Consider the following 17412-nt stretch of genomic DNA (forward strand, 5'->3'; position numbering starts at 1 on the left):
AGTAACACTGCCACATGGTGACACTGCCAGCACACAGTGACACTGCCCAGCACACAGTGACACTGCCAGCACACGGTGACACCCTGGCACACGGTGACACCCTGGCACACAGTGACACTGCCCAGCACACGGTGACACTGCCAGCACACGGTGACACTGCCCAGCACACGGTGACACCCCGGCACACAGTGACACTGCCGGCACACAGTGACACTGCCCAGCACACGGTGACACCCTGGCACACAGTGACACTGCCTGGCACACAGTGACACTGCCAGCACACAGTGACACTGCCAGCACACGGTGACACTGCCCAGCACACGGTGACACCCTGGCACACAGTGACACTGCCTGGCACACGGTGACACTGCCAGCACACGGTGACACTGCCCAGCACACAGTGACACTGCCGGCACACGGTGACACTGCCGGCACACGGTGACACCCTGGCACATGGTGACACTGCCCAGCACACGGTGACACTGCCAGCACACGGTGACACTGCCGGCACACGGTGACACTGCCAGCACACGGTGACACTGCCGGCACACGGTGACACTGCCCAGCACACGGTGACACTGCCACCCTGGCACATGGGGACATTGACACACGGTGCCACCAGCACTCCCCAGGCTGTGTCACCAGCCCGGTTTAATTTGGAGCCGCCCCCAGCCATGAATAATTAATCCTTAATTAACCCCATCCCGCCCCAGGGACCCGCCCTGCCCTGCAGCTGTCACCGTGTCACCGTGTCACCACAGGGCGGTCACAGGGCTGGCTGGGACCCCAGGGACACCCCAGTGTAGGGGTGGCAGCAGCGCTGGCAGGGGACGCTGCCTGGGGACAGCAGGGGACACGTCCTGCCCGGGGAGGGGACAGGGCTGGGGCTGAGCTGCTCAGGGGCACGGTGGCTCTGGGGACAGGGGGACACCACGGGGACACCATGGGGACACCTCCGGGACACCGTGGGGACACCATGGGGCCCCTCAAGCTGCAGGGTATGGAGCTGCCACCCTCGAGGGACACAGTGGCTCTGGGAACATGGGGACACCGTGGGGACATCGTGGGGACACCACAGGGACAGGAGGGGCTCTCAGCCTGCAGGGGATGGAACTGCCACCCCCGTGGGGCACGGTGGCTCTGGGGACATGGGGACACCATGGGGACACCCTGGGGACACCACGGGGACACCAGGGGGACACCATGGGGACACCACGGGGACACCAAGGGGACACCGTGGGGACAGCAGGGCCTGCTGGGGAAGGTGGATGAGCCATGGGCATCCTCCTCTTCCTCCTCCTCTGCCCAGCCCATGTGGGGCTGTTCCCCAGGATGGGATCAGAGAGTAAATCCCAATCCCAATCCCAATCCCAATCCCTGCTCCTGGGATCAGGGGGTAAATCCCAATCCCAGCCCAATCCCAATCCCAATCCCTGCCCATGGGATCTGGGGGTAAATCCCAATCCCTTCCATGGGATTTGAGGGCTCAATCCCAATCCCAGCACACCAGGACTCGTCCATGGGATCTGGGGGGTAAATCCCAGTCCCTGCCCATGGGATTTAAGGGTTTAATCCCAGCCCATCAGGACCAGGGATCAGGGGGGTAAATCCCAATCCCTGTTTATTGGATTTGAGGGCTCAATGCCAATCCCAGCACACCAGGACTCTTCCATGGGATCGGGGTAAATCCCAATCCCTGCCCATGGGACCTGAGGGTCTAATCCCAGCCTATTAGGACCCAGCCCATGGGATTTGCAGGGTCTATCCCAGCTCAGTGCAATCCTGCCCATGGGATCTGAGGGATAAATCCCAATCCCAGCCCAGCAGGACCCAGCCTGTGTATTTGGGGGATCAATCCCAATCCCAATTCCAGCAGGACCCAGCCTGTGTGATTTGGGGGATCAATCCCAATCCCAATCTCACCAAGACCCAGCCTGTGTGATTTGGGGGATCAATCCCATGCTCTGCCCCTTCCCAGCCGGGCTCCCCATCAGCTCACCCCGGGCAGCGAGCAGGGCCTGTCCCGCAGGGAACAGCCGTTAATTAGCATTGTTAATTAATGCGCTATTCCGCAGTGCCCCCCTGTGCCCCGGGAGCTCCCAGCACGGAGGGAGGGCCAGGACAGCCCTGCCCAGGGGCCCCTCTCGGGGCTGCGCTCGCTCCTGGCACAGCCGGGCACAGCCGGGCACAGCCAGGGCACAGCCAGGGCACAGAAAGGCACAGCCGGGCACAGCCCGGGCACAGCCAGGGCACAGCCGGGCACAGCCGGGCACAGCCAGGGCACAGCCAGGCACAGCCAGGGCACAGCCAAACACAGCCCAGGCACAGCCAGGGCACAGCCAGGGCACAGCCATGGCACAGCCAGGGCACAGTCATGGCACAGCCGGGCACAGCCAGGGCACAGCCGGGCACAGCCGGGCTCTGTGCCACAGCCTGGCAGCCCCAGTGGTGCCCAGATGGTGCCCAGACGGTGCTGGGTGCTCCGAGGGTCCCCCCAGAGTCCCCCATCCTCAGCACCCGCCTGGCCTGGATCAAACCCGGGGTCTGGGCACTGAAACAACACCTGGGGCAGGTGCTGGGAGTGGCACCGGCAGCTCCCCACAGCTCCCCACAGCTCCTCTGGGGTCTCGGGAGCTCCACAAGCCCAGCCCTGAGCCCCCTGCTCCGAGCCCATTTGGGTTCCCCTGGCAGTGCCCAGTTGAGTTCTCCTGGCAGTGCCTCACTGGGCTCTCCTGGCAGTGCCCATCTCTCCAGGCAGTGTCTATTTATGTTCCCCTGGCAGTGCCCAGCTCTCCTGGCAGTGCCCATCTCTCCCAGCGGTGCCCATCTCAGCTCTCCTGGCAGTGCCCATCTCTCCTGGCAGTGCCCAGTTGGGCTCCCCTGGCAGTGCCCATCTCTCCTGGAAGTGCCCAGTTCCCCTGGCAGTTCCCAGCCGTCCAGGCAGTGCCCATCTCTCCTGGCAGTGCCCAGCTGGGCTCTTTTGGAAGTGCCTAATTGGGCTCTCCAGTGCCCATTTGGGTTCTCCAGGCAGTGCCCATCTCTCCTGGCAGTGCCCAGTTGGGTTCCCCTGGCCGTGCCCAGCCGTCCAGGCAGTGCCCATCTCTCCTGGCAGTGCCCATCTCTCCTGGCAGTGCCCAGTTCCCCTGGCCATGCCCAGCCCTCCAGGCATGCCCATCTCTCCTGGCAGTGCCCAGTTGGGTTCCCCTGGCCGTACCCAGCTCTCTGAGCCCAGCCCCGCTCCCGCTGCTCCCCCAGGCCCTTCAGAGGGAACTGAAACCCCTCCCCAGAGAGCCCCGGTGCCCCCCAGGGCCGGCTGCTGCTGTGGGGTCCTGTGTGTCCCTGTGGGTCCCCGTGGGTCCCTGTGGCTCCCTGTGGCTCCCTGTGGGTCCCTGTGGGTCCCCGTGGGTCCCTGTGGGTCCCCGTGGCTCCCTGTGGGTCCCTGTGGGTCCCCGTGGGTTCCTGTGGGTCCCTGTGGGTCCCTGTGGGTCCCCGTGGCTCCCTGTGGGTTCCTGTGGGTCCCTGTGGCTCCCTGTGGGTCCCTGTGGCTCCCTGTGGGTTCCTGTGGGTCCCTGTGGGTCCCTGTGGGTCCCTGTGGGTTCCTGTGGCTCCCTGTGGGTCCCCGTGGCTCCCTGTGGGTCCCTGTGGGTCCCCGTGGGTTCCTGTGGGTCCCTGTGGGTTCCTGTGGGTTCCCAGGGCTCTGTGCCCCCCGAGGGCCCCCAGGGTCACTCTGGGGTCCCCCCCAGCGCCCCCTGCCCGGGCAGGATCCGGGGGTCCCTGCAGCCCCCGGGGTGGGGCAGAGCCCCCGAGATGTGCTGGCAGTGCCAGGGGTGGGGCTGGCACCGGGGACACGACTGGCACCAGTGTGGGGACAGGGGGAGAAGGGATGGCCTGGCATGGCCTGGCATGGCCTGGCTGGGCCTGGCTTGGCCTGGCATGGCTTGGCTGGGTACTACACAGCTCTTGACCACACTTGGCTTGGCCCGGCCTGGCTTGGCACAGCACAGTTTAGCACATCTCGGCATGACACTGGATGGCCTTTGGCTTGATCTGGCACGGCATGGCTTGGCACGGTACAGCTTGGCTTGGCACTGCACAGCCCTTGACTCTGCTTGGCTTGGCTTGGCTCAGACCAGCCTGCTCTGGCTTGGCATGGAATGGCTTGGCTTGGTCTTAGCATGGCAGGGCTTGGCACAGCACGGCTTGGCACGGCACAGCAAGGTTTGGCATGGCACGCCTTGGCATGGCACACCGGGTTCTGTCCCTGTCCCAGTGCAGGAGCTCAGCTCTGTGCCGTGCCGTGCCATCCCCTGAGCCGTGCTGTGCCAAGCCAGGCCGTGCCGGCGGTGCCCGTGCCGTGCCCGCGCTGTGCCATTCCGAGCCGTGCCATGCTGTACCGTGCCATGCCCTGAGCCGTGTCCGTGCCGTGCCGTGCCCGTGCCGTGTTAAGGCATCCCATGCCGTGCCGTTCCCGTTCCGAGCCGTGCCATGCCCGTGCCGTTCCATGCCCTGAGCCGTTCCGAGCCGTGCCGTGCCCGTGCTGTGCCGTGCCCGTTCCCGAGCGGTTCCGCGCCGTGCCCGTGCCGGTGCGCGCTGCCGGCGGGCTCTAGGACCGCGCGGCGGGCTCGGTGCTGCAGTGGAGGCGGCGGCGCTGCGGGAGGAGGCCTGGCCGGGCAGCGCAGCGGCGGCGGCGGCTCGGCGGGGCTCGGCACGGCTCGGCGGGGCTCGGCGGGGCTCTGCGCCGGGCCCGCAGCGGCCCAGGTAACCGGGACAGCGGGACAGCGGGACAGACAGCGGGACAGACAGCGGGACAGCGGCACCGGCACCGCCGGCCCGGCCCGGCTCCGCTCGGGCGCGCTCGGCTGCGTTCGGTTCAGTTCGGATGATGCGTTCGGCTCGGTTCGGCTCCGTTCGGCTCGGTCCAGCCCCGTCCGGTTCGGTTCGGGTGGTGCCTTCGGAAGGGCTCGGGCCCGTCCGGAGGGGGTTCGGGTGTCTCCGCGGGGGTTCGGGTCCCTGCGGCTGAGGTTCGGCTCCCCACGGCCGAGGTTCGGCTCCCCCCGGCGCACTTCGGCTGCCTCCGGCGGGGCTCGGCCCGGCCCGGCGCGGCCCCGGTGTGTCCGCCGTCCCGGGCCCGCGGCAGGAAAACACGGCAGGGCCGGGCCCGCCGGGCCCCCCCGGCCCCGCGCCGCCCCCGCCCGGCCCGGCCCGGCCCCGCTCGGCCCGGCCGTGCGAGCGGGGGTGGCCGTGCGGCCCGGCCGGCCCGGCCCCCGCGGCGCCGCCGTGTCCTTGAGCGCGGCGCGGGCGGCTGAAGGGCAGCGGGGCCCGGTGGCACCGCGGGCTGTCCCCCCGGTCCCCTCCCGGCCCGCCGTGTCACCGCCGTGTGCCCCCCGGCGGGACGCGGGGCCGCGGCCGCCCGTGCCCTGCCCGCGGCGGGGCCCCCGCGGGAGCGGCCGGGCCGGGCCGGCCTTGCCCGAACTTGGGGGATTTTGCAGCAAAAATCCCCCCCGGGGGAGGCGCAGCGCCGCGGGGCCCGCGGGCGGGGGCGGCCGGGCCGGGCCTGCCGGGGCTGGGGGTGCTCGGCCTGCCCGCTCTGCTCCCCCCGGGGGCCCGGCTCCTTCCCCTGCCCTTCCCCTTCCCTTCTCCCTCTCCCTTCTCCCCTTCCCTCTCCCTTCTCCCCTTCCCTCTTCACTTCCCTCTCCCGTCTCCCTTTCCTTTTCCCTCTCCCTTCTTTCCCTTCTCTCTCCCTTTTCCCCTTCCCTCTGCCTTCGCCCCTTCCTGCTCCCTGCCCACTTCATGCTCTGTTCCCCCTGCATCTCCCCCTTGCCACTCACTGCCCACTTCCTCATCACTTCCCCCTTCCTGCTCATTTTTCCCTTCCTTTTCCCTCTCACTTCCCCCTTCTTGCTCATTTTTCCCTTCCTTTTCCCTCTCACTTCCCACTCCCCTCTCACTCCCCTGCCCCTCTGGCTTCCTGTCTCTCTCTTCCTTCCCCCTTCCCCATCATTTCCCTTTCCTTTTTGCTTTCCCCTTCCCTTTTTGCTTTCCTCTTCCCTTTTTGCTTTCCCCTTCCCTCTTGCTCCTTGCCCATCCCACTCACTTCCCCTTTCCCACTCCCTCCCCACTTGCATTCCCACTCCCTCCCCACTTCCCCGCTGTCTCCCTCCCCCCTCATTTCCCCTCTCTCCCTCCTCCTTCCCCTGTCCCTTTCCCTCCCACCGCCGTTTCCTCCCCCCGCTTCGCTTTCCGGGGTGTTTCGCCTGCGCAAACCTGCGGCCAAATGAGATTTTCCTCCTCCCCCGGTTCCTCTTTCTGCCCTTTGTGTGACGTCGCCGGTGTCACGGCGGGACCGGCCGGGTTCCGTGCTGGCGGCCGCACCGGCGGCCACATCCCGTGCTGGCAGTGACCCCCGGGGGAGCCCCGGCTTGGGGTGGGACCGGCCCCGTGTGCTGAGTCAGCTCCAAACTTCCCAGCGGAGCAGTTCTGTCACATGGAGCAGCTTTGGTGACATGCAGAAGCTTTGGTGACGCCAAGCAGCTTTGGTGACACCGAGTAGCTCTGGTGACACTGGGTTGTTTTGGTGACACCGAGTTGCTTTGGTGACACCAAGCAGCTTTGGTGACAAGGAGCAGCCTCTGCTCCCTTGTGGAACGGCACCATGTTGGTGCCTGCTGGCAGGCCTGGTGTGTCCCAGTGTGTCCCAGCGTGTTCAAGTGCATCCCAGTGTGTCCTGGTGTGTCCCAGTTCATCCCAGTGCATCCCAGTGTGTCCTGGTATGTCCCAGTTCATCCCAGTGTGTCCCGGTGTGTCCCAGTGCATCCCGGTGCATCCTGGTGTGTCCTGGTGCATCTCAGTGTGTCCCAGCATGTCCCGGTGTGTCCCAGTGTGTCCTGGTGTGTCCCAGTGCATCCTGGTGTGTCCTGGCACATCCTGGCGTGTCCTGGTGTGTCCTGGTGTGTCCCAGCGCATTCCAGTGTGTCCCAGTGCATCCCAGTGTGTCCTGGTGTGTCCCAGTGCATCCTGGTGCGTCCTGGTGTGTCTTGGTACAACCTGGTGTGTCCCAGTGCATCCCAGTGCATCCCAGTGTGTCCCAGTGCATCCCGGTGCATCCTGGTGTGTCCTGGTGCATCTCAGTGTGTCCCAGCATGTCCCGGTGTGTCCCAATGTGTCCTGGTGTGTCCCAATGCATTCCAGTGTGTCCCAGTGTGTCCCAGTGTGTCCTGGTGTGTCCTGGTTTGTCCTGGTGCATCCTGGTGTGTTCTGGTGCATCCCAGTGTGTCCTAGTGGATCCTGCTGTGTCCCGGTGTGTCCCAGTGCATCCCAGTGCATCCCGGTGTGTCCCAGTGTATCCCAGTGTGTGCCGGTGCATCCCAGTGATCCTGGTGCATCCTGGTGTCCCAGTGTGCCCCAATGACCGTGGCTGGCTGTGTCCCTGCAATCTGGTGGCAGCCACCGCTGTACCCGCAGTCCCCGTGCCGTGCCACACTGTGCCACCCCACGCCGTGCCGTGCCGTGCCATGGCAGCCACTCTCAGAGCCTCAGGCAGTGGATTTCGTGCAGGAAGTTTTACTTTGGCTCATCCCAGTTCTCTTTTGGCCCATCCCAGTTCTGTTTTGGCCCATCCCAGTTGTGTTTTGGCCCATCCCAGTTTTGTTTTGGCCCATCCCAGTTGTGTTTTGGCACACCCCTTCCCGCAGCAGGGCGCGGTGCCCCGGGGCAGCGCGTGGGCCGGCAGGTGCCACGGGAGCGTGCCAGGCACGCGTGTGCCACGGCGTGGCACGGCACGGTGCGGGTGTGCTGGGGTGCCTCCGGGGCACGGGATGGGGTTGGGGTTGGGTTTGGTGGGATGGCTCCAGGGCCTGGCAGGGTTTGGGGTTGGTGGTTTGGCTTCAGGCCCTGGGATGGTTTTGGGTTTGGGTTTGCTGGGATGGCTGCAGGCCCTGGATTGGGTTTGGGGTTGGATTTGGGTTTGAGTTTGAATGGATGGCTGCAGGCCCTGGGATGTATTTGGGTTTGCTGGGATGGGTTTGAGTTTGCTGGGATGGCTGCAGGCCCTGGTTTGGGTTTGAGTTTGGTGGAATGGCTCCAGGCCCTGGGATGGCTCCAGACCCCACTCAGTTTGAGTTTGCTGGGATGGCTGCAGGCCCTGGTTTGAGTTTGGTGGGGTGGGTTTGGGTTTTCTGGGATGGCCCCAGCCCTGCTCAGTGTGGGTTTGGTGGGATGGCTCCAGGCCCTGGTTTGGGTTTGGGTTTGCTGGGATGGGTTTGGTGGGATGGCTCCAGCCCTGGTTTGGGTTTGGGTTTGAGTTTGGTGGGATGGCTCCAGGCCCTGGGATGGCTCCAGGCCCCACTCAGTTTTGGTTTGGTGGGATGGCTCCAGGCCCTGGTTTGGGTTTGGGTTTGCTGGGATGGCTCCAGGCCCTGGTTTGGGTTTGGGTTTGCTGGGATGGCTCCACACCTTGGGATGGGTTTGGGTTTGCTGGGATGGCTCCACACCTTGGGATGGGTTTGGTGGGATGGCTTCAGGCCCTGTGATGGTTTGGGTTTGCTGGGATGGCTCCAGGCCCTGGGATGGGTTTGGGTTTGCTGGGCTGGCTCCAGGCCCTGTGATGGGTTTGGGTTTGCTGGGATGGCTGCAGGCCCCGCTCAGTTTCTCCCCCAGCCCAGGAGGAACCCTCAGCAGGCTCCGCTCCCCCGGCACTGCCCCGTCCCTCTGCCCCGGTGCTGGGCTCGGTGTGTGCCAGCGGTGTGGGGCCAGTTCCCGTGGTTCACCACTGCTCCCAGCCCATCCCATCCTGCTGAGCATGGCTCCATCTCAGGCCCCAGCCCTGCCCTGGGCCCCCAGCCCTGCTCTGGGCCCCCAGCCCTGCCCCAGCCCTGCCCCGGGCCCCCAGCCCTGCTCTGGGCCCCCAGCCCTGCCCCAGCCCTGCCCCAGCCTTGCCCCGGGCCCCCAGCCCTGCTCTGGGCCCCCAGCCCTGCCCCAGCCCTGCCCCAGCCTTGCCCCAGGCCCCCAGCCCTGCTCTGGGACCCCAGCCCTGCCCCGGCCCTGCTCACCGGGATCAGACCATCTCCGGTTTTCTCCCCGGTAACGGAGCACGGGGAGCTCCTGGCTGCTCCCGGCGGGGCGTTCCCGTTCCCGGTGCTGCAGCAGGATCCTGTTCCTGCGGGATCCCCCGGCTGCATCCACCCTGTGCCACCTGCAGGGCTGGGCACGGCCTGGCACGGGGGAGCCATACACATCACTGGCCCATCCCACCCCATAACACCCCGTAACACCCCATAACACACCATAACACCCAATAACACCCCATAACACACCATAACACCCTGCAACACACCATAACACACCATAACACCCCATAACACCCCGTAACACACCATAACAACCCATAACACCCCATGACACCCCATAACACCCCATAACACCCCATAACACCCCATAACACCCCATAACACACCATAACACCCCGTAACACACCATAACACACCATAACACACCATAACACACCATAACACACCATAACACCCCATAACACCCCATAACACACCATAACACACCATAACACCCATAACACACCATAACACCCCATAACACCCGTAACACACCATAACACACCATAACACACCATAACACACCATAACACACCATACATCACCCATAACACCCATAACACACCATAACACCATACACCATAACACACCATAACACACCGTAACACACCATAACACACCATAACACCCTGCAACACACCATAACACCCCATAACACCCCATAACACCCCATAACACCCCATAACACACCATAACACACCATAACACCCTGTAACACACCATAACACACCATAACACCCCATAACACCCTATAACAACCCATCCCACCCCACAACACTGCATAACACCCTATAACAACCCATAACACCCCATAACATCCCATAACACCCTATAACAACCCGTAACACCCCATAACACCCCGTAACACACCATAACAACCCATAACACCCCATAACACCCCATAACAACCCATAACATCCCATAACACCTGTAACACACCATAAAATCCATAACCCCCAGAACCCCCATAACAACCCATAAAACCCATAACATCCCATAACACCCTATAACAACCCATAACAGCCCATCCCGCCCCATAATACCCCATCTCACCCCATAACACCCTATAACAACCCATCCCATCCCATAACACCTATAACACTCCATAACAACCCATCCCATCCCATAACACCCTATAACACCCCATAACACTCCATCCCACCCCATAACATCCTATCCTGCCCATAACATCCCACTATCCCAGCCCATCCCACTATCCCATCCCATTATCCCGCCCCATGCCCTGGGCAGCTTGGTGCTGCTCTGGCTGTGGGGCTGTGCCTGCCCTTGGCTGTGGTGTGCAAGGTGCTGGGGTGCCCTGGGGTGCTGGGGACTGTCCTTGGGGTGCCAGCTATTGGTCATGGGGTGCAGTGATTGACTCTTTGGGGTGCCATGGGGTGCTGAGGTTTACTCTTTGGGGTGCTGTGTTGCCCTGGAGTGCAGCAATCACTCCCTGGGGTGCTGTGGGGTGTTGTGCACCACTCTCAGGGGCTCTGTGGGCTGCCATGTGTTTCTCCCTAGGGTGCTGTGGGGTGCAGGGGTGCCATGGGGTGCGATGACTCCCAGTCCTTGGGTGCCATCTCCATCTTGGGGTGCCATGGGGTGCAGTGAATCACTCCCAGGGGTGCCATGGGGTGCAGTGACTCCATCCTTGGGGTGCCATGGGGTGCAGTGATTCCATCCTTGGGGTGCCATGGAGTACAGAAATCACTCCTAGGGCTCCATGGGGTGCAGAGGTGCCATGGGGTGCAGTGATTCCATCCTTGGGGTGCCATGGGGTGCAGTGAATCACTCCCTGAGGTGCCATGGGGTGCAGTGATTCCATCCTTGGGGTGCATCTTTCAGTTGGCTCATCTGGGATCCATCTCTCATCCTTGGGGTGCCATGGGTCAGTGATTCTCTGGGTGCCATGGGGTGCAGTGATTCCATCCTTGGGATACCATCTCCATCCTTGGGGTGCCATGGGGTGCAGTGACTCCATCCTTGGGATACCATCTCCATCCTTGGGGTGCCATGGGGTGCAGTGACTCTATCCCTGGCAAACACCACAGGGTTTTCTCGGGGTCCCCAAGGTCCCCCCTTGGGGCCAGGTGTATTTTTAGAATTTCTAGGATCACCCCAGCTCTCGCTGGCACTTCACCCCCCGAGTCCCCCGGATGCTCCCAGAGCTGTGGCACGCAGGGGCCAAATATTTCACCCTAAATTACAGCCCCGGAGACGGGGTCAAGGCCACGGGCTGGGGGTGACTCAGGGCTTTGGGGGTGACTCGGCTTTGGGGGCGCACGGGCTGGGGGTGACTCAGGGCTTTGGGGGTGACTCGGCTTTGGGGGCGCACAGGCTGGGGGTGACTCACGGCCGCCGCTCCTGTCCCCTCTGTGAGTCAATCCCGGAGCCGTTCCGTGCTGCTGGCAAGGAGGAGGAGGAGAAGGAGGAGGAGGAGGAGGAGGAGGAGGAGGAGGAGGAGGAGCGCGGCGGTGGCAGTGACTCAAAGTGACAACAACAATAATAATACGCTGCGGCACTTGTCACGGGAGAGGCGCTTGGCCGGGGTCCCTCGTGCGTCCCCACGGCCGCCGGCGCACGGGGGACCCCGGCCAAGGCGGGGGTGTCGCCGCCGCTCGCGGGGTCACCCGGGGACGGGGGGGACACTGCGGTGACGGCGTCCCACGGGCACCGGGGGCTGCGGGGGACACCCCGCTCGCCGTCACCTAAAATGGCCGGTTAAGGTCCCTGCAGGCTCCCGGCTGCGGCACGGCACCGCCGAGGTCCCGATATATATATATATATATATTAAAAAAAAAAAAGAAAAAAAAGGAAAGGAAAAAAAAGCAAAAAGGCGGGATTTCGGGTGGGTTTTCCATCCATTTTCGTGCCGGTGGCTGCCGCGTGTCTCGCCCAGCCGGCGCAGGTAACCTAGTTCGGAACGCCTCTGCCGCCGCGCCGAGCGTGACTCGCCGCTCCTGCCGTGCGGCAGCGGCACCGTCGGGGCCCCCGGGAGGGCAGCGCCGCCGCCGCCGCCACCGGGGACACACGGGCCGCGCACGGGGGCCGCCGGAGCGCCGGAGCACCGGGCGGGCTCCGTGCCCGCGGCCGGGGGATGCCGCCGAGGCCGGTGCCGGCGGCCTGAGCCAGGGCACGGTGCCGCGGATCCCCCGGGCCATCCCGTGCCGTGCCGTGCCGTGCCGTGCCGGTAAGAGCGCGGGGAGCGGGGCCGGGTCCCGCGGGCCCCTCCGGGATGGGGCGGGCGGCGGGAGGCGGCCGGGCCGCGGCGGTTCCCGGCTTTGTTCGGCGGCCGGGGCTCGCTGCGTGCCGCGGGGTTTGTGCGCACAACAACTATTTTTAGAGCCTTCGGAGACCATGTTGGCTGGAAGCGAATCAAAGCCGCCAGCAGCGCCAGGCGGGCCCGGCCGGGAGGGAGGGAGGGGGGCTCGGCCGTGCCCCGGGGCTGCCGGAGGGTCCCCGCTGCCGGGGGGACCGGGGGCGGAACGGCGGAGACCCCCGGCTTGGGACCCCCGGCTTGGGACCCCCCGAGCGAGCGCGGCCGGGAATCCCCCGAGGTGCAGCCGCGGCGTCCCCGGTGCTTCCTTCCCGCTGCACGTGTCCGTGCCGTGCCGTGCCGTGCCGTGCCGAGCCGAGCCGTGCCGTGGGGCTGCCTGGTGGCACCGCCGCTGACAGGGGGGCAGTACGGTGGTCTGGGGGTGCGGGGGGTGCCGGTGCCAGCCCCGGCCCATCACCGACGGCATCCCGGTGCCCACGGGCCGAGCGTGCCCGCGGGGCGCTGGCGTGGGGTGGCAGCGCTGTGCCACCGAGGGGACCGGGGCTTCCCCGGGGCTCCCCGGGCTGCCGAGGGAAGGGGCCGGGGAGTCCCCCCCCAGCGCCCGCTGTGCTTGGGGTACAGCGTGCACCCCACAGCCCCAATCTGCACCCCCACACCCCCACCCCAACCCTGCACCCCCAGCCTGCGCCCACCCCCCACTCCCCTGCCCTCCTCATCCTCATCCTCCCCCCATCCCGCGGGAGGGGCCGCTCGGGGGGCACTGGGGCAGGGGGCTGAGCTCCCCATCTGCCCACCAGCACCCCAAATCCCGGGGGGCTGTGTCGGGGGCGGCTGCAGCCCCCCAGCAGCCCCCCCAGCAGCCCCGGGCGCGGGCCGGGGGGATGCCCTGGGCTGGGAGCGGTGCCGAGAGCGGCGTCCTGCCCGGCCCGGCCCCCCCGAGCCCCCGCCCGAGCCCCCCGCCCGCCGCTGGGAACGGCTGCGGCTGGAAAGCTCTAGAAACAAATTGCAGCTCCGGTGCCAAAGGCAACAGCAGCCCCGGCCATGGCGAATGCAGCGTTTGCCATAGCAACAGGTGCCGGCTGGCGCCTCCCCCCCGGCCCCCCGCATGCGGCCCCCGGAGCCCGCAGGCAGCGCCCCGCACCCGGGACCCCGCACCCCGCACAGCCAGCACCCCCAGACCCCACAGACAATGGCCCCCAGCTCCCTGTACCCAGCACCCACACCCTGCATCCCCCTGGGCCCCCGGGCAGCGCTGGGCACCCCTGTCCTGCACCCTTGGCACCCCAGAACCCTGCAGGTGATGGCACTGCCAGCCCCTCATTGCCAGCACCCCGCACATCCTGCACCGCGCACACCCTGTGCCTGGTACCCCACAGTGTGCACCCCAAACCCCACACACCCTGCACCCCAAACCCTGCCCTGTGCCTGGTACCCCACAGTGTGCTCCCCAAACCCCAAACCCTGCCCTGTGCCTGGTACCTCACAGTGTGCACCCCAAATCCCACACACCCTGCACCCCAAACCCTGCCCTGTGCCTGGTACCCCACAGTGTGCACCCCAAACCCCACACACCCTGCACCCCAAACCCTGCCCTGTGCCTGGTACCCCACAGTGTGCACCCCAAACCCCACACACCCTGCACCCCAAACCCTGCCCTGTGCCTGGTACCCCACAGTGTGCACCCCAAACCCCACACACCCTGCACCCCAAACCCTGCCCTGTGCTCCCCCTGCAGCGTGTCCTGCATCCCACACACCCTGCACCCCAAACCCTGCCCTGTGCCTGGTACCCCACAGTGTGCACCCCAAATCCCACACACCCTGCACCCCAAACCCTGCCCTGTGCCCCTGCAGCGTGTCCTGCACCCCACGTGCCTCTCACCCTGTACCCTGCACCCCACAGCCCTGCTGCCCCCACACCCTGCACCCCACAGAATGCACCCTGCACCCCTCGTACCCCACACTGCTCACAAGGTGCACGGTGCACCCCAAAACAGGCACTGGGCACCCCGTGCTGTGCAAAGGGCACCCACACTGAGCATTGGGTGCTGGGTGCCCTGCACCACACTGTGCACCCTGTGCCCTGCACCCTGTGCCCACAGCTTGTACGCCACACCATGGGCACTGTGCCCCACACCATGGGCACTGTGCCCCACACCATGGACACTGTGCCCCAGAGCTGCACCCCACACCATGGGCACTGTGCCCCACAGCTGCACCGCACACCCTGTGCCCCACACCGTGTACACTGTGCCCCAGAGCTGCACCCCACACCATGGGCACTGTGCCCCACACCCTGCACCCCACACCATGGACATTGTGCCCCACAGCTGCATCCCTGTGGGCTCCCCACACCTCACACCGTGCCCCCTGTGCCCCACAGTGCTCCCCATGCTCTGCACCCCTCACCACGCAGCCTGAACTGGCAATGTGCATCCCCTATGCACCCCTCACCCACACCCCACACTCCTGACCCTCACCCCGCACCCCGACCCTGCATCCCCTGTTCCCCCTGTACCCCTGACCCTCACCCCCTGTGCGCCCCTGACCCCCTTGCCGGGGATGTTCTCGGGCACCGTGCGGGGCACTGGCGGGGCATGAGCCCAGCCCTGCCCAGCCCAGCCCGGCCCGGCCCAGCCCGGCCCGGCCGAGTCAAGGCTGTGGCACGTTAATAATTGCCGGGGCCGGGGCCGGGCCGGGGCCGGCGGGGCGGGAGCAGCCCCTGACCCGCGTCCCTCCGCTCTCCCCGCAGGGCCAGCAGCGAGCAGGCAGCGGCATCGGGGACGGCTCCGGGACCCTCCGAGCGCAGCGGGCTCCGCTCCGGTGCTGCTGACAGGCGGCGGCCCCGGGCCCACCATGCCGTCCAGCGGGAGCCTGGACACCGGCAGCCCCGCGCCCAGCCGCGAGGCCCTCGACACGCACAAGGTACGGCCCGCTCCGGTCCCGGGGATACGGGGGACCGGCACATCCCGGGGGAGCGCGGCCGGAGGGCTCCGGGGCTCGGTGCATCCCGGCCTGGGGGGCTCCGGGGTTCGGTTCCTTCCCGTCCTTGGGGCACCGGGGCTCGGTACATCCCGGCCCGGGGGCTCCGGGGTTCGGTTCCTTCCCGTCCTTGGGGCACCGGGGCTCGGTACATCCCGGCCCGGGGGCTCCGGGGTTCGGTTCCTTCCCGCCCGGGGGCTCCGGGTCTCGGTTCCTTCCCGGCCGGCGGGAGAAGGGGGCGCGGGGCCCCCGGTGCCGCAGGGCGGAGGGGAACGGGGGAAGCGGGAGAGGCCTGAGGCACGGGCGGGCGGGATTAGCGCGGATTGAGCTATTCCTGGCGCTGGGCAGCGCGGGGAGGGGACGGGGACACAGACCTGCTGTCACCTCCCGGCTGCGGGTACAGCTGGGGCAAGGCGGCTGGCACGGTGCGGGTGTCCTCCTGTGTCCCCCAAGATGTGGGGGTCCCCATCAGGGCTGTGTCCCCAGAATGGGTCTGTCCCCTGGGATGGGGGGTGTCCTGGCCCCAGAGTGTGTGCTGGGTTCATGCCCTGTGCCAAGCAGGATGCACGGTGGCCTGGAATCCTCGTGCCAGCCCTGCTCCTCCTTCGGGGTGTCCCACCTGTTCCGGGGGTCCCTGCACCTCCTCCATGTGTGACACCAGGCTCAGGAGGGGCACCCAGTACCTGCCTGGCCAGGGTGGCCGCTCCCAGTGCCAGGGCTCTTCCTGTGGGGCAGTGCCCAGCAATGCAGGGCAGGGCTGGGCAGGGCGTGGGCGCTGGGGCACGGCCAGCTGGACATGTGGACACTGTCCCACTGTGGGCATGGCCAGGTCAGGGTCACTCCAGTTCCTGTGACCATCCCACGGCCAGGTCAGGGTCACATCCCGGTTCCTGTGACCATCCCACGGCCAGGTCAGGGTCACATCCTGGTTCCTGTGACCGTCCCACGGCCAGGTCAGGGTCACATCCTGGTTCCTGTGACCGTCCCATGGCCAGGTCAGGGTCACTCCAGTTCCTGTGACCGTCCCACGGCCAGGTCAGGGTCACATCCCGGTTCCTGTGACCATCCCACGGCCAGGTCAGGGTCACATCCCGGTTCCTGTGACCATCCCAGTGCGGGCACGGCCAGGTCAGGGTCACTCCAGTTCCTGTGACCGTCCCACGGCCAGGTCAGGGTCACATCCCGGTTCCTGTGATCGTCCAACCACAGGCACGGCCAGGTCAGGGTCACATCCCGCTTCCTGCTGGCCACCTGGGTCACGCTGTGTCACACGGTGCTGCTCCCCATCCTGCAGCCATTGGTCCCGGTGGCCCGAGGGGCTGAGCCTTGTGTCCCTTAGGATGTGTCCGTGTGTCCCCTGGGATGTCCCTGTGTGTCTCCTGGGATGTCCCCGTGTCTGCTGGGATGTGTCCGTGTGTCCGTTGGGATGTGTCCATGTGTCCCCTGAGATGTGGCTGTGTCTCCACTGTGATGTGTCCGTGTGTCCCCTGGGATGTCCCTGTGTGTCTCCTGGGATGTGCCCAGCCTGTTTGTGGCACAGCTGGTGGCATGGGTACCCCATGGCCAGGTCGGTCTTGCCCTGCAGGAGCCGGGAGCGGGGTGGATGCGCAGCCCCCGTGCTTTGGGATGCTTCTGGGGGCACGGGGGGCACAGGGCAGAGCTGGGGCAGTGCCCACTGCAGCCCGGTACCCATGGGAACAGGGCAGTGCCCGCTGCAGCCCGGTGCCCCCGGGCCCTGGCAGTGCCCCTGCAGCCCGGTACCCATGGGAACAGGGCAATGCCCGCCGCAGCCCGGTGCCCCCGGGCCCTGGCAGTGCCCGTCGCTGGCAGCCGCGCTCGGCCGGGCGCTGTCCCGGGCTGACCCCGCGGGATGCGGCGCCGCCTCCCCCGCGGCCGCACGCCGAGGTCACGGTGCTGCCGACGGCTCCGCTGCCCCCGCGGCCGGCGCGGCCGAGCCTCCCCCGGCGCCTCCGGGCGGGCCGGCCGGTGGCTCCCAGCGGGCCGAGCCCCGCTCCCGGCCGGGGCGGCTCTGCACAGCCGGGATCCCCGG

At 66.5% G+C, this 17412-nt stretch overlaps 2 protein-coding genes across 6 annotated transcripts in view; one reads left to right on the plus strand and one right to left on the minus strand.

The window, feature by feature from the left end:
* Positions 1–4442: 4442 nt before the first annotated feature.
* LOC135445174 (collagen alpha-1(I) chain-like) lies at positions 4443–12847 on the minus strand. The gene is made up of 4 exons (XM_064707211.1): positions 12622–12847; positions 12000–12566; positions 11617–11812; positions 4443–5472 (listed from the first exon to the last, which is right to left on the minus strand). The coding sequence occupies exons 1-4, from the start codon at positions 12845–12847 to the stop codon at positions 4443–4445; spliced, it is 2019 nt and encodes a 672-aa protein (XP_064563281.1).
* Positions 4647–17412, plus strand: part of DNMT3A (DNA methyltransferase 3 alpha) — a 49454-nt gene continuing 36688 nt past the window's right edge. For 4 of the 5 annotated variants that reach the window (XM_064710008.1, XM_064710011.1, XM_064710010.1 and 1 more), the window contains exons 1-2: positions 4647–4758; positions 15133–15305. In XM_064710008.1, the coding sequence (XP_064566078.1) occupies positions 15237–15305 (69 nt within the window). In that variant the 5' untranslated portion in view covers positions 4647–4758; positions 15133–15236. Of the gene's footprint in view, positions 4759–11764; positions 12295–15132; positions 15306–17412 lie in introns of those variants that run through there. The other variant, XM_064710009.1, reaches the window with a different exon arrangement.

The sequence above is a fragment of the Zonotrichia leucophrys genome, chromosome 3 (genome assembly GCF_028769735.1).
Source record: "Zonotrichia leucophrys gambelii isolate GWCS_2022_RI chromosome 3, RI_Zleu_2.0, whole genome shotgun sequence".
Taxonomy (NCBI): Eukaryota; Metazoa; Chordata; class Aves; order Passeriformes; family Passerellidae; genus Zonotrichia; species Zonotrichia leucophrys.

Bases quoted from the DNA above. Each gene is read 5' to 3' on its own strand.
- LOC135445174 (XM_064707211.1), bottom strand. From the start codon at position 12,847: ATGCCGTCGGTGATGGGCCGGGGCTGGCACCGGCACCCCCCGCACCCC. The intron at 12,567-12,621 runs GCCGGGGGTCCC...TCCCCCCGGCAG, and splicing joins GCTCGCTCGGGGGGTCCCAA to CGGGGACCCTCCGGCAGCCC. The intron at 11,813-11,999 runs GCGAGACACGCG...CGGCCATTTTAG, and splicing joins AGGTTACCTGCGCCGGCTGG to GTGACGGCGAGCGGGGTGTC.